Raw genomic sequence first — 23767 nt, forward strand, 5'->3', positions numbered from 1 at the left:
TTTTTTTAGAATATTTTAAGAAATTATATATTTTCAAATGTTCAATAATTTTGCCGTTTTTTGTCAATTCCCGATTTTTTAAAAATTTTCGGCCAAAATATTTATTGCCAATTAAGATTTTTTCATCTTTGCATGAAACAAGTTTTAAATCCGTAAGAATCTCTAAATTTCTTGGGTTTTTCACTTTGCGGAGTCTTGTGTCATGTCCCCTTTCTAGAGTGGACATCAAAGACGGAGGAGTTGGCCTATCATTGAAGTCTCGTAGGCTAGCAGAGGTTGATTGGGACTCATTCAGTGCATATAGTGACTGGATTTTGGCTTTACAGGCAATTTGGAGCTAATTTGGAGCAGTTCCTAGATTTTAGGGGATATCCCTAAATTTTGGGAGGTTGTGACAGTTGCCAGTCGTGAGGTTGTTCATGACCTTTCAGATGGTTTCAGTTTCAGGAGATTTGGGTGTATTTCCTAGTTTCTAGGAGCATCCCTAGATTTTAGGGATGAGACTGCCAGTTGATCCATGATTTCTGACATCACTCACAGACAGGTGACAAGTTCAGTTTCAGGCTTTTGGTGTGTTTCGAGCTTTCTGTAGCTATTTGGGTTATATTTTTAATATATTTAAATATTTCCTAAGTTAGCGTTTTAATATTTTAAATAAGGCTATGTCTATAGCCATTTCGAAGTAATAAGGGGTTTTTGGCTTCATCTGGATTCGTATGCCCATGTGTTATAGCTCGTTGTAAAGGTCTTGAACTTTTCTAAATGATTTTCACTTGCCAGGGTCCTTTTGGTGCTTGGAGTTATTTTATATTGAAAAAGTGGTGTTTTTCTATACTTGGGCGCCCAATATTGGGAAATATGACTTTATATTAAAGCGCACTTTTCATATATCTTTAGGGTTCGATTTGGAAAGAAAGAGATATAAGGAGAAGGAAACCTAATTTCTCATTATCTTTTGCATATTGAAAACTTATTTGGTGCGATTTTGCTCTGGTAGAGCAATTCTTCAATCTGGGACGCAAACCCCATGATTGGTATTGGCTGGGACGTAGCCCTCAGCTATTGATTGGCAGTGGATTCTTTTGGCATTGGCATTATTGGTCAGAGTGTATGCGCTATTCCTCGTGGAGATTCAGATTGCTTGGTGAGGGTTTTAGCAGGGTGGTTGAATTTCCCAGCTGGGGCGTGATTGTTTCAGCTTGATGCCACCATTACAGCAAGTACACTATACGCTGGAAGTGGTGAAGACTTTCATTCAGCCAAAGCTAGTGTTCTTGGTTTGTGTTCATCATCTACCCTTCAGTTGGTGCCATTATTGGATGTAAGCACATCCACAGTGCGTATGGAATAATCTCGATATTATAAATCAGAAATCTGCCTGGTACAATTTGTATCAATTCTGATTTAATTGAATGTTCTTACTTGTTTCATTTTCCTTCCTTATTTGTTGTTCTTTATTCATTACTTGCTTATATATCCAAAGAAAAGGAAAATAAACCAAACATTTTGCAACTTCTCTCTATTCTGTAAGACCATCAGAAAAATCACAGGAAAATATAGTTTATTATTTTAAAAATTACAGCAGATCAGCAAGGGGATCCATTAGGGATCTTTCAGTGGTATCAGAGCCTACATCTTGCCAACCTGTAGGGTTTATGAAAAATTGTCACATCTGGGTACTGGATAAAAAGTTTTGTTAATTCATATCAGCATCTGGGTACTGGATAAAAGGTTTTGATATTTCATTTCGGCATCTGGTAGTTGATAAAAAATTTTGATAATTCATTCCAGTATCTGGGTATTTGATAAAAGGTTTTGATAATTCATATCAGCAACTTGGTAGTTGTCAGCCTACAGATTTATGCTTACAGTTGACAGCTGGTAAGACAATACGTTGGCCAAAGTCCCAAAATTGTTGAGAACAAACTTTATTTTGACCTCCAGGATCCGTTGGGATATCAATTTAGTTATAGGTAAATACCATGGCTAGAACTAAAATTGGGCACTCAAAAGTTTCATCTTCTGCAACACATAAAAGTAGGATGCCTCCTACCAAGATATTTAATGATACAGTTATGAGCAGCTATCATCAATATTGTTCTCTTCCTAAGATGATACGTGAGCTCCTTTCCTTCACACAATTTATGGGTGTACCCAGAGTAGACGAAGATAACTTGGTAGCTACAAGTTCAAATCAGTGGCAAAGAAGGAAAGAAAAATCAAGGATGCAGGAATCAGGAATGGACAGAGAACTTTCATTTAGGGGTAATATACCTCTACATAAGAATGTTTTGGTGCCCTCAAGTTCCGATGAGTGGGACAAGAAATTATGTGACAGTTTTGTTAGACATGTGGATTCAAGTCAAGGAGACATTAGGACAACTTTGGATAATGAATTGTCCTCACCTTCCATGCAGGGGATTTCCCAAGAGGCAATTGATTTAGAGGTTAGCAATTCTGATTTTCATGATAGCAGTGAGGTACCTTTGCATCAGCTTGAGGTATCAATGTCTACACTTGTACAAGATGGTACCAATGGGCTGTCACATGAAGGTATTCAAAATTCAGGTACCAATGATGCTTTGAATGTTGAGAACTCATATCATGATGATTCTGATTTTATAGATCAGACCTTAGAATCCAGCCCATTATGTTCTCTTAGTAGCACTGGACCCCAAGATCGTGAGCCAGTGGGTTGTGCAGACACATGGGATGCAGAAGAGAGTGATGACAGTGCATTTTCAGCAGTATCATCATTGACAGATGTGGTGTTCTCAGAGGCACAGAGCAGCAGTACTTTGGATGAGGTTGTATCCATGGCCGAGTGCATACACCATGTTGACTACAGAGAGGTACAGGATACAGATACAACTTCTTTCCACAATGTAGATTTTGAGTTTGTACAGTTATAGGAGAGCCAACATTCTCGGACTCATCATCACCTGATTGGACAACTCAAGGTTGATGACAGGAGTATAGACACAGTTATTGAGCATTTCAATGTTGCTCGCCAATTGTTGGCTACACATAGTTGGAGCACCCTCATGATTGATGAGCAGGGCAGCAATGATTTTCCTTACCAGAGTTTCATGCTCTTTATGGAGCCATTGGGATACTGAAGCATGAGTATTTACAGTTAGTGGCTGACCGAGATTATCTCCTTCAGAGGGATTTTATTAGTTATGGTGCTTTGTTGAGGGAAGAGGAGGAAGTTGATATCCTCTCTCAAGAGCTTGAGGTGACTGTTGTTGCATGGGAGGATACCCAATTGTCCCTTCAGGAAGCGAACTCCAGATTGGAGGAGCTTTTTGATAGATTGAGAGTGGCACAGACATCATCAGCGACAGATACAGTACAGTGTTCTACTATGACACTGCGAGATTCACCAGAGAGTTGTGATTTGACTCACGGTATTACTCCATCATTGTTTTCACAGGCGACTAGCAGTTTGTCAGCTGGTTGGGAGTATGATACTCCTGTTGACTTGTTTCCTTCTATGGAAAGCAAATCTTCTTTTACACCTCTTACAGCTGACGAGGGAAACCAGTATGTTTCACCGCAGAGCCACAGTGCTCAGTTGAGGTGTATTTTGGATTTTGGATCTCAGACATATGAGTTGTCTTCGGATTCATGGTTTGAGAGCAGTGGAAGTGATGATGAGTTTGATGGACAAGATTATGACACAGAGCCATTGAGTGAGCCTACGAGAGTCCATTTAGATTACCTCGCGAGGAGTGCACTTCATTTCTCTTTTAGTCCGATTGTAGATGATTGGATGGCTCGCAGATGTGAGTTGGTTCGGGACTTATACTATCTGTGTTGCGATAGTGCTCTCCCATCTTCCGAGGATAGAGTTATTGATTGCAAGCACCTGATCCAACAGTTTGGGATGGATTGTTTGCGGGATCAACAAACAATCAACCGTTATGATGAGCAGCGACCGTCAGAGTTTTTCATCTCCTTGACACAGAGACTTCATCTAGGATCATGGGGGAAGGATGATGCATGGATTAGCAGGTATGTTGTTGTGGATGGTTATCACAGGTGTGAGAATTTCACAGTGGCTGTAGAGAGACACGGTATCGAGGATGCCTCTTACTATCATTGTCTCTTCATGACAGATGGATGTGGATTTAGTTTTATTTGGGATCCAGGTGTTGATTCATTTGATACAACATCTTATAGGGATTATAGTATGTTGTTCCAGATATTAAGATTATATGGCACTTATATCAGAGGAGAGTAGCAGGAGCAATTTATGTCCTACAGGTGGTTTGTGTGGGATCATGGTATAGACATGTGTAGTACCTTTCTTTCGTGGATCCTACATGGGTTGCTTCACTTCAGATGTATAGATGTAGTCGTGGGTGTACAGTGGTTGACACTTGGACGGTATGTTCAGAATTTCACGAGGATGGAGCTGGAGTTTACCCACTATCCATCTCAGTTTATCAAGCAGAGTGGGACGACAGTTGATCCACAGGTTGATTGTCATCAGATAGCTGATGTGGATGAATTATGTGATGTTACTCCTAGTGAGTACTTTGAGCCAGTTGATGTGGCAGTTTCACCTAATTCTCTAGACTGGGTGATTGTTTCATTGCTGGTTGGTGATTACATATTTTTAGATGCTAGCCTGGACAATGATGATTTTAGTCAGTATTATATATTGTCTAGTGAGTTGGCATTAGATCTTCTGGCACATCAGCAGCAGTGTGTGGCAGTTGTGTGTCACTTGTGTCAGATGGGGTCAGATCACAGAGGGTCTTCCATGGATTGGCATTCATTGGATATTATGACGGATGTTATGCATGTTGGTGATCACGGACACACTAGTGATCTTGGCATTTATGGATATTTGATCTATGGAGATGATATAGTTTTCCATTGCTCACTTGAGGTATTCAGCGGGAGTTATGCTTTGCTCTGGGACCCAGGCAATGTTGATTTGACAGCACAGGTGCTTCAGCGTTTTGAGGAGCCATTCCAAACTGGGGTATTGCATGTTGTTTATATCAGAGATGAGCAGCAGTTACATGCAATGATTTGTTTACGTCTTATTTGGGATGGTGGAGGATTGGTGTTTCAGTTGCTTGTGGGCAAGCAACTCCAAGAGGGGAGGATTGTCATGTCCCCTTTCTAGAGTGGACATCAGAGATGAAGGAGTTGGCCTATCATTGGAGTCTCGTAGGCTAGCAGAGGTTGATTGGGACTCATTTAGTGCATATAGTGACTGGATTTTGGCTTTACAGGTAGTTTGGAGCTAGTTTGGAGCAGTTCCTAGATTTTAGGGGATATCCCTAAATTTTAGGAGGTCGTGACAGTTGCCAGTCGTGAGGTTATTCATGACCTTTCAGATGGTTTCAGTTTCAGGAGATTTGGGTGTGTTTCCTAGTTTCTAGGAGCATCCCTAGATTTTAGGGATGAGACTGCCAGTTGATCCATGATTTCCGACATCAGTCACAGACAGGTGACAGGTTCAGTTTCAGGCTTTTGGTGTGTTTCGAGCTTTCTGTAGCTATTTGGGTTATATTTTTAATATATTTAAATATTTCCTAAGTTAGCATTTTAATATTTTAAATAAGGCTATGTCTATAGCCATTTCGAAGTAATAAGGGGTTTTTGGCTTCATCTGGATTCCTATGCCCATGTGTTATAGCTCATTGGAAAGGTCTTGAACTTTTCTAAATGATTTTCACTTGCCAGGGTCCTTTTGGCGCTTGGAGTTATTTTATATTGAAAAAGTGGTGTTTTTCTATACTTGGGCGCCCAATATTGGGAAATGTGACTTTATATTAAAGCGCACTTTTCATATATCTTTAGGGTTCGATTTGGAAGGAAAGAGATATAAGGAGAAGGAAACCTAATTTCTCATTATCTTTTGCATATTGGAAACTTGTTTGGTGCGATTTTGCTCTGTTAGAGCAATTCTTCAATCTGGGATGCAAACCCCATGATTGGTACTGGCTGGGACGTAGCCCTCAGCTATTGATTGGCAGTGGATTCTTTTTGCATTGGCATTGTTGGTCAGAGTGTATGCGCTATTCCTCGTGAAGATTCAGATTGCTTGGTGAGGGTTTCAGTAGGGTGGTTGAATTTCCCAGGTGGGGCGTGATTGTTTCAGCTTGATGCCACCATTACAGCAAGTACACTATATGCTGGAAGTGGTGAAGACTTTCATTCAACCATAGCTGGTGTTCTTGGTTTGTGTTCATCATCTACCCTTTAGTTGGTGCCATTATTGGATGTAAGCACATCCCCAGTGCATACGGAATAATCTCGATATTATAAATCAGAAATCTGCCTGGTACAATTTGTATCAATTCTGATTTAATTGAATGTTCTTACTTGTTTCAGTTTCCTTCCTTATTTGTTGTTCTTTATTCATTACTTGCTTATATATCCAAAGAAAAGGAAAATAAACCAAACATTCTGCAACTTCTCTCTATTCTGTAAGACCATCAGAAAAATCACAGGAAAATATAGTTTATTATTTTAAAAATTACAGCAGATCAGCAAGGGGATCCATCAGGGATCTTTCATCTTTGTCGAGTTTTTTTGCTGAGTCCAAAGTACCGAGTCGAGTCACCCTTGTCGAGTCCACGTCGAGTCTGAGTCTTGTTTCTATGATTACATACATACATACATACACACACACACATACATATATATATATGATTTTTACATGGTTTTTGTACTATCGAACCCAAATCCCAAAAACAAGTTTAGCTGAACCGGCGAACTAAATCCCCAAACCTAGACCTAAACCCAAACTGGAACCAACAACTTAGGAAAAATGCAAAAACAACTTATGGTTTAAAGCCATTTTCATCTTGTCACATGTCTATGCCACCATCGCTTAACCTTTTAGAGAGGCATTATCACTAAGAAAGAACAACTTGACTTGAGTGGTTTAGTTGTCACAATTCCTAACAATAATAACCAACTGAATAACACTTTTAGAGTGGCACAGCCATGCCAAAAGTGTGATTTTTCATTGAACTTTAACTAATTGCTGACACTAATTGAATATTTTTGGCTACTCAGCTGCTCTAATCTTCCTTTCTCATTCCCATTGCGAGCATACATGTGTGATTTGGACTTAGATTTGTTTTCTCTATTCCTTTGTCATGGTTTTCTTAATGTCATTTCCATTTGAGTCACTCTTTTGCAATAGTTAAGCCACTAGAATAGTGTGACAACTTCCATTGTCATTAGAATCCTTCCCTTTGTAATGTCATTGCTTACATTTGCTTGTTTGGACAAAGTGCTGAAAAGAGTTTAGAAACTTGTTCCATCCTATTGTTCTAACCTTCATCAATGTATCATCTTTTGTTCCACCCTAAATCTTTCAAGCACCAAAATCTTTGAATCATCATAACTTGTCATTCTATATCCCTAAATGATTTCTAATAACTTGAGAATGACCACATGACTAAAATTAACTATCCTCACAAGGAAATTGACTATAAATGTGTCCTGAAACGCAAAGATTTGTAGGCCTGCCGATTTTGGCACTAACAACTCTTTTGCATACTAATTATTTTTACAAGCTATTTGGATGCAATAGATCTATTTAAAACAAGGTGACTATTGACTATACTGTGTATACAAATTTGAGTTAAGTTAAACACAATTGAGGAGTTCAATTGAAATCATTACAAAATGTTTCTGACTCAAGCAATTGGAAAAAAGTCTTGCACTACTTGCAAGTTCCTTCTAAAAATAAACTTTGTTCTTAGCTTTGCCCTTAGTAAGTTCAATGAATATTTTTTTAATGTTAACTTTTTCATTATTATTTCACACATTTTTTTTTAACTACTTGTGTTTGTATCTGCAGAAAATTGGATTATTTATTAAAACTAAAGTTCATCAACAAAGAACTTGTAAGCCAAAAACAACAGAAGTTGAATATAAGAAAATTATATTATAGCAGTTATAGTTAGGACTACTTGACATTTAAACTTTTAAAGGTTTTAAGCAATAGAAAAATACCAACAGTAGCCATGGTAACAATGGCAAAATAAAGTGATGTTATGTACCGCCTCTCAACACTGATCTCTCTGAAATCTCTAAAGTGGTAATCACCCAAAGTTAAGCTCCCAATCCATGTAAATCCTTCTTTTGATTCTGGAAGGGTTGTTGCCAGATAATAAAAAATGCAAGCAGCAGTATGTGTGCAATAGAGCTCTACAGCTATAAGTTTCACTATTCTTGTGAATAGATAATTTATACGGATATCCTTTTCCATTTTCTGGAAAAACTCTGTAAGCTTCCTCACTCGATATAACCGAATCCACAACAGGTATCTTAATCCTTCCTCTCTCCCTGCAGTCTGATCAACTTAAATATCTCAGAAAAAATATAATTAAAAATAATAATGTGCAATAGTATCAATATGTTAATCTTCATACACTGACTTTAAAATCAGATAAATATTTGAAACATCAGATAGAAGAATTGATCTAAGCATATGCACCATGATGATAGCCGGTGGATATTCATATCCACTACCAAAGCAACTATCACAACCAGTAAGGTTTAGCTCAAGGAGTTTGCATGCAATGAAAAGGTCATCAATATAATGCACCCAGTAAAATTCAAACTAGAGAAGAAAAAAAATTGTAGAGGCTTTTACTTGCTATCCAACAAGAATAATATGTCTCTCCTGACATAGAAAGGCAATACTTAAACTGCAAGGTTACCCAAAAAAGTTAAAAACATTGGTATACACTGCGACGAGGAGATGCCAATGTCATAGACCGACTTTGGCTAAATCCAACTAAAAAATTTGGGGTTTATCATTGAAATGTTTTGTGATGTCAATGGCTGAAATATTTTTTGACGTCAGTGATTGTTTCTATCTGTGGCATTATGTGAGTCTGTCTGCTGTTCTCTTCAAAAGATGTTCATATTTGGATAATCAATGCAAATTAATCATTAGTCAATAGGATTTCCAATTTACTCCTCTCTCTTTGACTTTACCAGTGCTATCTTTTGGTAACTTAAACTCTGTTTGTGTTTTGAACACGATAACAGGTATATTAGATTGCAAAATATTTTATGTGGACTCACTATTTAAGATCAATTGAAGTTATGAAAACTCCAGGATCAAAGGATTCTGTAAATTATCACAAGTTTGGTACTACATCTGCCTCTTTTTGCATCAGATTTAAATTGCTAGAATCTACAAGTATATATATTTAGCAGCAGCCTATACCTTGTTGCTTTTGTAAGTCACTGGATTTTTCATTTCTTGAACTGAATGCAGGACATCAGTTGCACTCACAATTTGTACCGTTAAAAAGTGGCATTTGACATCATAGTGTGCATTCTATTATATACATTTTATATTGTGGATATGTGTGGACTGATTTAATAAGAAAAAGACTGAAGACCACTCATAGAAGAAGGTTTAGCTAAAATATGAACAAAATCCTAAAATAGACTAATAATCATACAGTTTAGTCTCAAAGTACCACTAAGCTTGTAATCTCCCACATATTGCTATTATAGAGTACATTTCGACAAAATATGGTATTCTAGTTTGCTGAGATCAGAATTGTATCTGTGAAAGAAAAACATGAAATTAGCAGCACTGGTCTTCTGCATTGTTCTGTAGCATTCCCTTGCTACAAAACTATTTAAAATTCTATGTGCAAGTACATCTCTGCAATTTGAAAGGTATGTGATAAACTTTAAGGTTGTATCTAATACATTTGTGAAATAAGATTCAACTATAAGATAGCGCAAGTTACAACTGTGGCATAAGTTATATAGTTTTGCTCAACATTTAGACAATAATGCTTGCAAAGTGGAATTGAATAACATAGTTCGATCCTGGTCACTCTGGAACAAATTGTTGCTGAGATGAGAACTGTATTTATGAAAGGAAAAATATGAAATTAGAAGCACAGAACTTTTGACAGTTCTGTAGCATTCCCTTGCTGCAGTGCAATTTGAAATTCTATGTGCAATAGCATCTCTGCAAGTGTGATCAAATTTTAAAATTGTATCTAATATAATTAGAATATAGGATTGTTAAGAGTTACAACTGTAAGATGGTGCGAGTTACAACTATGGCATACCTATTGTGATGTTTTCACACATCGCCCCATTGCAAATGGGGACCCCCCCACTCTTTCGCTTTCTAGCTTAGTGTGTTTGTTAGTTTTTCATAGCTTGGCAGTAGTTTTGTCTCCTAGCTCTTAAAGAAGGTGATGTATTGTCAGTCTGGAAGAGCATTTGATCAATTCTTGAAATGATTAAGAGGGCGAAACCTTGTCCTTGGAATTGGATAGATCAAGTCAAGAAATTCATTGTGTCTAAGGTCAACAATCCCAGGTTTAGGATGGGAGCTCAATGTGTAATCCACCATCCGTCTTAGGAAATTTCCTTGCTTGAGATTGGAAATGCGCAATTGTTCCATGGAATGAAAGTGGAAGTTGTTCAAATTCAAGCCCAGGGGTAGTCTCTAATTGGAAATCTAAGTCTAGCATCTGTGGATGGGTGACCTTCAAAATGAGGAAGTGCAGAGCAAAAACTTGAGGGAATTCATAATGTTCACTCAACAAAGCACAAGAAATGTTGTCAAGTGCAAGAAAAGTGTCAAATATTATCAAGGAAAGTTGTCAGGAAAGTGAAATGAGGAAAATGCTAAGTGTGGAAAATGGTGAAAAAATTCCAAGGAATGTGACACCAAGCCAAAGAAAATTCCTTGCCAACGTCAGATTTAATCCAACTTTGTCAGGAGAGGAAAATAGAGAAAATTTTGTGAAAAATCCTTGGAAAATCCTTGTTTGAAGTATGGAATTGCAAGTTTGAAAGGCACTTTGTTAAGGGAGTTGAAGTGAGGAATTTTTGAAATGAGATTTAAAATCCTTGTTTCAAGTTTAAAATTGAAAGGAAAAAATGAGGAAACCCACTTCCAAGGCATCAAAGGCAAGAAATTTCCTTCCCATGATGAATTAGTGCTCAAGGATTTCCTTTACTAGGTAAATTTCCACTCAAGATTTCCAATCCAAGATGAAGATTTCCATTCCTAAGGGGAATTGGACTCACAATTTCCAGTCATTTCCTTGCACTAGTCTCATTTCCGCTCCAACATTTCCTTTCCAAGGCTCAAAGCACACAATATTTCCTTCCCTAGTTAAAATTGTGCCCAATAATCCATAGGATTTCCTTCCAAGATATGAAAATTTCCACTCCTAGGTGAAATAGCGCTCAAAATTTTCTTTCCTACATATTTTTTTGCCCTCAAAATTTCTTGACAATCATGTAAATGCGCTCACTACAAGGAATAATTTCCTCTCCATGATGAAATTCCACCCTCAATATTTCCTTTCTAAGATTCCAAGCAGTTAGTAAGATTCCATGTTCCAGGTCTTCATAAACATAAGTCCCCTTGTGATTCCAACAAAATCACATCATATCACTGAATCTATCCACAACAATGAAGTCGCATAGTTTGTATTGTAAACCTTGGAATTTCTTTATTTGATCACATCGTCTTAGCATATAAGATTTCTTTGTTCAAGAGAGGATAGAACACTTATTATTTTATTCTGTTTTCGAGGTGTCCTAAAAAACACATCAAAATTACCTCCACCAAATTATAGTTTTGTTCCAACATTTAGGTGATAATAATTGCACAATGGAATTGAATAACATAGATCGATCAATATGTCTGGAACAAACATTTCTACATAATGGCAAGTAAAGGTAGCAATCATTAAATGAAATACATTAGTAGAAGACTAAAAGACATGCACAATAAACCATCTACAAAAGATATGCAAAGCCATAAAAAAATGCCCACAAAGCAGTATCAAAGAAATATAATATTTTCATTTGCTATCACTATAATGATCATTGAATACAACATAGTCGAGAATGGTTCACATAAAGGTACTCAATATAACTTCAACAAAGAACTCAAAGCGTATCAACCCAAAGAGAACATATACAAAGGGAACATGGTATGTACATGGGTTAATTGCTATTGTCCAAATGTAACCTTGCCATAGCCAACACAACTTCCAAAGCAGAAATAATGCCAATTTGGCAAAAGTATGCTGTAATTTTGCCATTTTCAGCCGAGGTTTGCAAAGAAGAAGTTAACTAATTAATTAAATTAAGTTGTTGTGGCAACTTGTCTTTAATTATTTGTACTTTGAGTTTAATACTTTATTTTAATAAAGTAACTTTACCTAGCACCACAATAAAATAAAATAAAAGAAATATTACAAGTCACTTTATGAGCAAAAAGATTTATTATTTTTAAAAAGTGATTTAATAATTTTATATTCCGAGAAGTTCTGCAAGAAGTTATAAAAGGAGGCTAAGGGAGAAAACGGCATTCATTTTGAGTTTGTTTATTTTCTCTTTCGGAGATTTGTGCATGTGGCCAGATTTCTCATCAAAGGAACAAAAATCCCAGTGGTTTTCTTGACAAACAAGAACACGGAAGGCAGTGTAACTCCACCCAATGATTGATGATGTGCTACAGATTTGGGCATTTGAGGACCAAAACACTCAAATTCCATTGGTGCAGCTTCATATGAAAATCACCTTTGTGCTAAAAGAACAAGATTCAAGAGATTTGTTTGATAACAAAGTATCTTTCCTAGTATTGAGGATTTATTATATCAAAATTTATGAAGTTTATGAATAGAATATAAATTTGTAAATCATTTTGCTGGTATTGAAAATTAATACTTATTGTGCAGCAAGTTGGACACCTCCAAATATTGTGAAGAAATTATCTGAATCTCAGGGAAAGATTGGAGATTGGCTAAAGAATGATAGTGGATGCCATGATAGTACCCTTTCCTGGGTGATTGTAATGTCCCTTATGAGATTTAATAATAAATTAATTATGCCTCCATTCTTGTACCTTTGTTGAGCTCCATTGTTTCCCTATTCTTATTCGTGGTCCATTGTATTAATTACTAACCTGAGAGACCTTTAGAAGGCCTTATTTCATGCCTACATGCATTTATTATCTTCCCTACTAATGACCAATGAGCAATTTTTTCTTGCAATGGACAAGATTTGAGTTCTTATTTGTGGCAGCCCTATTCTTATATTTTGAGTTCATGTAGAAGTTATTTATTTATTTTAAGTCTCAACCTTCACCAACCATTGGATTTCTTTAATTTGATGGCCCATTGTAGACTTGAGTTACTTTTGTTCTCCTTGTGCTTCAAACTCCCACTATTGGTTGATGTATGCTAACATGGTAGTTTGATTGGCTAATGGAGGTTCCCTGATGTGACAATGGCAAACATTAATTCCACACCCCATGATACATTGGATCATATTCAAAGAGTTTGCCTTGGTCGTTTGATTTTCTTCATGTTATTAGGCCCAAAACTTGTGATCCCAGTAGTACTAAATGGTGGACTCCCACTATCCATGAGAATCATCAAATCTTTTGTGAACTTAGGGTTGCACCAACCATCCAGTTAATTTCCAATGTAACAACTTGTGATATATCAAGGGAACATTTCTAGAGCTATCAAGTAATTTGTCATTGGTTATTGCATTCCATGTCAATTAGGTGGGACCCTCAATTCTTTTTCATCTGCACCAACCTAATATATTTAGTGATTATGAAAATCTGTGGATCTTTAGTGACATGGATAATCTAGCGGCTTATAGAGATTTATGACAAAACTATGCAGTTTGTCAAGCCAAGAACCTACGATCCTTTTGATCATTTTGATTGAAAACTATCACAAGTCAATAGAAAATCATATGAGCTCATTGTGTTTGATTCTCAGCTATGTTTTACGTATTTTTTTGGCACATGAATGTATGAATAAACAATTGAACAGATGGCAGGTTCATAACATTTTTTCATTTATCTAAAGGACAAGTCAATGGTACTCACAAGTGCTATATGGCATGTTCTTGGAGCTTCAAGTTAAAAGGTAGCATATCTCACTCTTGAAGTAGTGCAAGCCATCCGATTTGCCACAACATATCTATTATGATGGCCTGCAAGAAATGTAGCCCATTTCTCGAACAATTTTGATAATGACAAGCCCTCGTAACCAAGTTTTTAAGTTTGGGAATTCAATGGAAAACTTTGAAGTAATTGCAACTGTAGAAGTGCACATTAATCAAGAATCCAAGCTGCTCCTTTCAAATCTTGACCATTCTATGTACAAGTATTGAGAATAATTCAAAACCCAATAGCCCTCTTCAAGCACCAACAAGACATGCAACCACCCCATCTATTGCATATTGAGGGTAGATAGTTGAAATTCAAAGCTAAGTACCTAGCACCCATCCCAAAGCTACTCCAATAGTAGACATGGGGCATTTATATCCATTGTTCTTCTTAGTATGACTCCTTTCACTACCTAGCTTTCAATGGGATTTTTGTCTTCAAACATTTCAAAATTCAAATTCCTTTCTTTTGAAGGGAAATCCTATTGCATCTCGGGATGTTTTTACTATAAATAAGTGGCCTCGTGCCCATTTGACATGGATATTTTGTTTTAGGTAGATGAGATTTTTGAGTCTTAACTACAATGCACTTTGTCACTTCTTTTGTAACTAAATAGAGGAACATCTATGTATGTGCCCAGAGTTTGTTATATTACATCAAATGTGATCACTTAATAATATCAAAAGCATTAGTATAAGAGCCTATTACTCTTGAAATTTTGATAAGCCAAATGTTTACTTGCTATCTAGATATGCAATTACTTAAGTATAATAAATAGAGTATTTTAGTAGATGATTGATTCATATAAGAATAAAGGGTATTTCAAAAGATATAACATTTGTTTCTTTATTCCTTTAATGTTTCAATGATTTTATACAACAATGGGGTAGGGAATCATTTCCAAGAACATGGTCCCTTTTCTCAAGAACAAAAGAACTATATAAGCTTTTCAATAGTTGCCAAGGAATTCCAACCATCATCAACTAATTCAATTGACAAACGAGGCATAAACATACTCGCTAACAAATGGAAAGTACAATAACTCTAATATGTAAAGCATGAATAATATGCAAATTAAGCTATCTATAGCTCCAATTTTAGATGAGGGGTGTTATCTTTTCTTTTCCTAACTCTATTTCTCAATGGATTAAGGTTGGTCTTCTTTCATTTCCAAGTTCATTATTCTAGTAAGTGGAAAAACCCCTATGAGTTGCCAAAACCACAGTGCAATTTCTTGCACTCCATTTTCAAACTTTTCTCTTCGCTACCTTTCATCCCTATGTTCACCTTTTCCAATTCTTCCTAATGTTCTTGTGTCTTAGAATTGATAAAAAACCTAAGAAATTAACTATGGACCCATTCTTGTGCCTCCACCAAGCTCCATTGTTCCCTGTTCTTGTTCTTAGTTTTCTATGTTAAGTACCAATCCAAAAGATCTTTACAAGGCCTTATTTCATGCTTGCGTAGCTTTATTCCCTTCCCTGGTAATTATAAATGTTATATTTTCCTTGCCTTATCTGAGCTTTGAGTTCCTATTCATGGTGGCCCTATTCTTAGGTTTTGAGTAAATGCAAGAGTTCTTTATTTGATTGAATTTTTAGCCTCTAGAAACCATTTGATTACTTTGATCTAATGACCCAAAAGAGATTTGGGTTATTTTTGAGCTCTTGGTACTTCAATCTCCCACTATTCAATGATGTGTGTTAACATAGCAATTTTATTCACTTGTAGAGATTGACCAATGTGCTAGTAGCAAATATTAGTTTTGGTACCCATGGGCGATCATCATCAAGGAGTTTGCATCAGCCATTTAATGTCCTTCATGGTATGGGCCTGCAAATTATGATGTAAATAATACTAGATGGTGGGCTGAATTATCAAAGCTTTTGTGCCCTTAGGGTTGTGCTAGACATCATTCCATTTCCAATTCAACAGCTCACTCTATCTAAAGCAAGCATTTTCAAAGTTGTTGGCAAGCATTTGTGCCATTGGTTGTTGAGTTCCACGTCAATGAGGTAGGACCCTCTATTCTTTTTCATGTGCACCAAGGGGAGTTTAGGGATTATGTAGAACTATGAATGTTTCATGACATGGATAATCCAACAAATCTCATAGCTTTACAATGAAATTGTGCAATCTATCAAGTCAAAACCACAAGGTCCTTGGGCTCATTTTGATAGATGACTACCACACTTTGATGGGAGAATCATATGAAGTCACCATGTTTCATTGTGCAAATGTGTAATGTCCCTACTAGTTAGGGATCACTGTCCTGCAAAACAGATTGTTAGAATACAACAAGTATATATATATATATATAACTAATCTAATTTGCAATTAAACTTCCATTACGTAATTAACCCTAATCTTCAATTCTTATTTAATAAAAAGGATACGAGTGCAATACTGGGACATGTCCATAGGCAGCTGTGAAGCTCACCTTCTTGGAACCCATCTTGGTTCCAAGCCATACCAGGAAATCGAAGGTTAATTCAATTCCTGTCTTGGATGTAATTTCTTACACCCAAGCCATCCAAGAAATCGAAGGTTAATTCGATTCCTGTCTTGGATGTAATTTCGTACATCGAAACCATACCAAGGGAGACCATCATATATGATCGATTCCTTGCCTTGGATGATGCATCTCACCATCCAAGTCCACCAGAGAGGACCGGCCAGATCCGTCTCTTCTTGGATGAACTTTGTCAACCAAGCCATAACATATATGCATATAGAAATTCATTATATATTGCCTACCAGGGATTATCATAATCCTTGAATTAGGCTACAGAGATTTCCTCCCAATAGCCTCCATCTTATAATCATATTATTGCCATTCATTGATATACAACATTTCATAACAATTCATATTATCAATGTCATTATAATTCCTATTATCATTATTACTTAAATTATAATCTTGTGACATACAACATTATGCTAAAATTCTATAACATACAACATTGTAATAATGATGACATAATTTTGTACATACATATTATAATAATTATGTCATAACTATTAAAAACACATTATAATAATTCTGTAACTACACATTATAATAATAATGATATAACTATTAAAAACTACACGTATATTTATATGTGTGTGGCACACACATCCACACACATATACGTACCTCTGGCACCTCTGCTATTTCCCTCCTTTACTCTTTCCTTTGTCTACGCAGCAGTAACTCCTATCTTTTCCTATGTTCTCCCCATTGAAGACCCATTTTTTATCTTCTTATCATGAATATGATCTTAACCTTTACAGTATGTATATATAATGACTGTTGTTCCTAAAATTACTTCACGTATATTCACATGATATTTGCTACTAATTGAGAGTGTATGATGTTGCCGATATTTTCCTTTAGTGTATATGTAAGCTTGACTGTTGCTGATCACCCAGACCTGATCCTCTTATTTGATACGAGGCTTGTACTGGCAGTGATCTAGTGATTGCCGTAATAGGCTAAAGTTGGACAACTCCTCCTGACTTTCTACGATTATTGTATATCCGTACCATGTTGGACAGAGTGTGGATGTGGACTGAGATTGCCTTCCCGTGGCTTCATATATTCCTCCGTGAATCCTCTTCTATTCGCTGCTGTAAATCAATTGTCACATAGCCCGATCCTTCCTTGGCCTAATTCCCCCCATCCCGGGTGAATTCAATGGTCTTAATATATGATGGGAAACGATGTTTGAATAGACACGTATTCTTAATTTATCCTAAATCGCACCTTTTGGTTATACTTTGATCGGTTACTTAACAAATCAGAATCTTGTTTTCCTTAATGATTTTGCTGATCATTGATGATTCTTAAACAGATCGATCATTATAATGTAACCGTCTCTCATATAGTTGACCCAATCAACCATCTTGATAATAAGTAAATTTGACTTGTTTTATCTTTGTTCTCAACAGACATAAGTTTATTAAATGCATTTCTTAATATGATTGCTGCTCATAACCGGGTTGTTTTATTAATATAGACATCAACTCTTGATATTGCGTGTGAACATATCAATCAATATAATCAATTTTCTTTAATGATGTTGCTGTTAGAGATCCTTACCAAATCATGCCGCCAAGTGGAGTAGCCACTGAGCTTTGCTCTCAAGACATTATCGCTGACATTTAGTGATGACACTATTATCTCCGTAAGACATAATCGCTGCATATCACTTCATATGTTAATTGCTTTCAAACATATACTTATCACTACTTTAGTCAACTCTGTGCTATGTCTTAATGATATTGCCATGAGCCACGTTACCCACTATATTTCTAAAGATTATTATATTGGCAGCATAGGAAATGATATGCCTGTGAATGGAGACAAGAGGTGATGTGGCTCATTGAGTGGTTCATATTTCACTTTTAGAAGATTTTGGAAGGAGTTTAAGTTGTTGCAAGGGAGACTATTCTGACATGTGTCAAATCCGGTCTGCCAAAAAGATATGTTGGACACTTAAATTAGCAGCAGCTCTCAAGCTGGTGAATTGATAAATTTTTATTTGTGTTTTCTTGGGTCTTCCTATTATCTTCAGCCACCAGCCATTGAGAAGGGAAAAGTGGGACCCACAATAATAATAATTTCTTCATTTAGGGTCTCTCTCTTTCTCTCCGTATATATATATAACAATCCAGGAGGGGACATGACAAAATGTTCTATGTACTTATGTCGATGCAAGAGTGTGAACATCCACAATTGAACAAGTGACTGGCTCATAACATCTTTTTCATTTATTTGAAGGACAAATCAATGGTAGCCATAGGTGGCACATGCAATGCTCACAAGGATTCAAGGTAAAAATTAACAAATCTGCCTCTCAAAGTAGCTCAAGCCATCTACTTTTCCATGAACAGTTTATTACAAAGGCCCACTAGGAATGGAGCCCATTCCTTGACCGATTTGATAGCAACAAGCCCTAGCAACTCTTTATTTAACCTTGAGAAATTATTGGAAATTTTCAAAGACATTTCATTGTAGAAGGACAAATTGAGCAAGAACTCAGGCCATTCTTTTCAAATTTCGACCATTTTTTGCACAACTATTAAGAGACATTCAAAACCCAATAACCCATCTCCTAGCACCAAAAGACATGCAACCACTTCAAGGGTTGCATAAGCAAAGAAAAGAGCTGAAATTCAAAGCTGAGTACCTAGTACCAGTCCTAAAGGCATTCCAACAACAAACGTTGGGCATTTATTTTTGCAATTCTTCTCAATCCCGCTTCTTTTTGCATTGAACCTTCAAGGATATTTCTAATTCCAAAGTTCAAATTCCTTGCTTCTTGAGGGAAAATCTTGTTGCGGGTTGGGGTGTTTTTCCTATGAATAAGGGGCTGCAATGTCCCCTTCCAATTTTTGTCCTAGAATTATAATTAGATCAATTTAGCATTAGGTTTACTCTTAACTAGTAAGATTTACGATACTTCTTACTAGGGAGATCAACATATTTCAACATAACTATTATGCTTGGATTCAACTATTGCAACTAATGAACATTTAGCTTTCATAATACATTTGATAACTATTATATTTAAGCCCCAATCTGTAATGTCCCCTTCTCAGCAATAATCAGCTCAGTTGACCGTTAGCCTATTTCGGAGACCCGCAGGCTAGTTGGAAGTAGAACTTAGGGTTTCCAACCTCTGGGAGGATGTTTCAGCATTTTTGGTGGCTTGCATGTTGGAGTTTGTTAGTTTGGGTTCTGGATTCCTTTTGGGTTTTCAAAAAGCTTCACAATGATGGTACATGCATAGCAAGCAACAGAGTTTGGCAAACTTACTATTTTTAAGTGGAGACAAGGGAAGCTTATTTCTCTGGGTTTCCAGAGAGCTTCGCAGTGGTATGACATGCGAAGCTCTAATATCGCCAACAATTTTTTTTATTTTAACAGTTTACAAGCACACCAACACCCATTAGGGTTAGCATAATAAAATCTAAACTAGCTGAAAGGAACCCTACACCTTTTGGTCACCGAGAGCCCAAGTTGGGAGGGTGAGAGCATACGGTGGCAGGGGATCGTTGGATGCAAACTTCTGAAAATGCTTATTACAATAATGGGTGGCAAGCCAGCCCCTTCAACTTTCTAGCGGGTAAAACAAGGAAAATTGGTGGTAAACCAACCAAGTAAACAAAAACAAACTCAAGCACAAATCACTCTACTATGATATTTCAGCGGGACGACTTATTACTAAACCAACTCAACTCAACCGCTTCTGCAATGGGAGGACAATACAAAGAAATTACAAATCAACTCTACCACTTATGCAGCAGGAGGATATGAATGAAAATTACAATCACTCTACCACTTGTGCAGCGGGAGAACAATATTACAAAGACAAATGTAGGTAGCACGCCAACCTCTTCCACTTTTCAGCGGGGGTTTCCTTTACAATCCAGAAATGGGTGTTAGTACTACTATCCAACCTTACAATAAAGGGATACAATCCATAGAAAAGAGAGAGTATACTGTCCAATACTGATGAATAACTCCAAGCTTAACACAATTAGCAAAATCAAACACACCCTTAAGAAATAACACACCACTGATCACTAAACTGAAAATACAATCTGCTATCCGCATAACACGTAGAAAACAACCACTACCAACTTCACTATTATACTCATAACTTGCCTAAATCTTCACTGAATGACACAAAATCAGAAACAAATAAAAGATGTAACTGAGGCAATGCAACAAGAACCTCAAACCTGCACCGCGAACACCACCAACAGCCAACACGCAACCCAAGGCAAACAAGGAATGGTACAGCCTAGCTGGGGAGTACAATTTGCTGCCAAAAATCAGAATGCACACCAAACGAAACGCCAAAGTAGAAGAATGATCGCCCTCCGAATACACTTCCAACAAGCTAATACCCAGAATGATTGATTGCACAAGCAAGGAGATATGATCAAATCTTCGCTTGAGCCACACCAACCTAGCCACACTGAAAATATGAAAATGTACATTGAAAACTTCACCAACGATCCACCACTCAGCTAGGTACTATGTCTCAAGTAGGAAACTGGCAAAACTAGGGAGCACAACTCCGAAGCTCAATTCACTCACCATTCTGGCAACATAACGATATGATTTCTTCAAGATACCCAAATGAGGTGCCCCCACCTTGTATAAATAGATTTTTGAATCTCAAATTCACATGAAATGGCGCCCAAATTTCCTTTCATTCATTTGCATTTCATTTCATATCCCCCTCCAAGTATGGCATCCACTTCCAATCTCCCTTAGGCAAACTTTTCCAAAAGAAATCACCATGTTATAATATTAACATTACAAGGCATAAAACACGTTCATTTTTGCCATCAACTTAGGGAAATAAAAATGTGACTTAGGATAAATAATATAATATTCTCCTTCCTAAGTCATTCCTCCAAAATAATCAATGAAATAATTAAATTTTAGACTTTAGAATAAAGTGATAATATTTAATTAATCAATTATAACTGCCAAATCAACCATATGAACTGGAGCGCAGAAAATACCAATTCTGGACTGGATTGGAACTCTGCTCAAGACTGCCACAAAGAGCTCTGCCTGAACAGATAGTTACTAAAAATAGTAAGTCATGAAAACATCTCTGAAAGACATGCTTGTCGAACCTTGTGAGAGAGCTCGGAAAACACAAAAAAACCTCAAAATTCAATCAGTTGCTACCAACTTACTAATAATAGTAAGTTCAAAAATCACTCAGGAACAGAATGCATGTTAAACCATCGTGAAGCTCTTGAAAAACCTAGAAGGAATCCTCAATTCTTTTTGCCAAACTCCAACTAGAACATCTCTGAAAACTGCGAGGAATCCTCTTAGAAAATAGGAAACACTAATTCCTCATTCCATTCAGCCTACGGGTTTCCAAAATAGGCTAATGGACCACTGATTACCTCCTCCTGAGAAGGGGACATTACAGTCCACCCTCCCCAAGGTTGCTTTCCCTCAAGCAATCGCAAGCCTGGATGCTGCAGAATCTCCTCATTGTCCCAAGTGGCATCCTCAACTAGTAAGTTCTTCCATTTGATCAAGTACTCCTTGATCACCCATTTTCTCAAAGAACGCTCTCTAAAGTCAATGATAGCTTCAAGAATCAAAACCAACTCTCCCTCCTCATCAAGTGGAGGCAACTCAACTGAAGCTACAACATTATGTCCAAGAGTCTTCTTAAGGCGAGACACATAAAATATATTGTGAATCCTGCTGCTTGCCGGAAGTTCCAACTCATATGCCACTTCCCCAACTCTCCTGCTAACTCTGAAAGACTCGTGGAAACGTGGCTTCAATTTCTCAACTCCACCCTTCTTGAGAATAGATTGTCTGTAAGGTTGGAGCCTCAAGTAAACCATGTCACCCACCTCAAAGGTGCGCTCAATCCGTTGTTGATCAACATACAACTTCTACTGATTCTGTGCATGTTGGAGATTGTCCCTCAAGGATTTCAAAATATCCTGACTCAGATACATCATACCCTTTGCCTCAGGTGTTTTGCTATCACCAAATATCAAATTAGCAAAGCTAGGAGCTTCGTAAGAATATAGTGCCATGAATGGTGACATTCTGATGGACATGTGATAGGAAGAGTTGTAACAATACTTCCCTAAGTGCAACCATCTCATCCATGCATTTTTCTGCTCCGAGACATAGTTTTTGAGATAGCCTTCCAACCACTTATTTACAATCTCGATCCGCTCATCAATCTGTGGATGATAACTTGTGCTTGGAGTGAGCACATTACCACATAATCTGAAAATCTCCTGCCAAAAGGTACTCAGGAACTTGTTGTCCCTATCACTTACAATGTTCTTCAACAATCCATGCAATCTAAACACCTCCCGAAAGAAAACATCAGGAACTTGAACTGCTGTAAATGAGCTAGTGATGGCAAAAAAATGAGCAAACTTGGTCAATCTATCCACCACAACATATATACAATGCTTCCCCATGGCCCGTGGCAACCCTGTGATGAAATCCATGGATATACTTTCCCATTTCTTATTGAGAATGGGCAAAGGTTGTAACAAACCAGTCGATAAAGTATTCTCATCCTTGTTCATTTCGCATGTATGACAATCCTTGATGTATCTCAATACATCATTTTTCAATCCTCTCCAAGAAAATCTTTCTCGAATCTACCTGTATGTCTTAAAATTACCTTGGTGACAAGTAAGAGGAATGTCATGGAAGGTCTGCAAAATCTTCTCCTTGAGCTTAGATTCAAGCACAATGAAGATCCTTCCCTTATATAAGATCAACTCACCAACCAATTTGTACTTTCCATCATGAAAAGTACCCTCAATGATGCTGGTTGCAAACTAATTTTTGGCATAATCAGCAAGCAACAAGTCCCTCCAATCTGCAGTAAGCTCACACAAAGAGATCAAGTGGGGTCTTTGCGACAAACAATCAGCCACAATGTTATTCCTCCACTTGACATACTCAATGTCAAAGTTGTAAGCCTGTAGCTTACTCACCCATTTTTTGTGTCTCTCATTCAAGTCCCTTTGATGCATGAAGTGTTTAAGACTGTTATGATCAGTCTTAACAACAAACTTACTCCCCACAAGATATTGCCTAAACTTCGCAAGAGCATGCATTATGGCAAGCATTTCTTTGTCATATATGGAATATAACCTTTTAGCTACTCTCAACTTCCTTCTTTCAAAGGCAATAGGATGTTTGTCTTGCATGAGAACCGCACCAACACCTTCTCTTGATGCATCACATTGTAGCTCGAAGGGCTTGGTAAAATTTGGCAAAGCCAAAATAGGGCACAA

The 23767-nt window shown here is 37.0% G+C and overlaps 1 protein-coding gene across 2 annotated transcripts in view; it reads right to left on the reverse strand.

The window, feature by feature from the left end:
* Nucleotides 1-23767, reverse strand: part of LOC131064287 (potassium channel KOR2) — a 276576-nt gene that overhangs the window by 213760 nt on the left and 39049 nt on the right. For both annotated transcript variants that reach the window (XM_057998385.2, XM_057998387.2), the window contains exon 4: nucleotides 7996-8335. In XM_057998385.2, the coding sequence (XP_057854368.2) occupies nucleotides 7996-8335 (340 nt within the window). The remainder of the gene's footprint in view (nucleotides 1-7995; nucleotides 8336-23767) is intronic.

This window comes from Cryptomeria japonica, chromosome 2, assembly GCF_030272615.1.
Source record: "Cryptomeria japonica chromosome 2, Sugi_1.0, whole genome shotgun sequence".
Classification (NCBI taxonomy): Eukaryota; Viridiplantae; Streptophyta; class Pinopsida; order Cupressales; family Cupressaceae; genus Cryptomeria; species Cryptomeria japonica.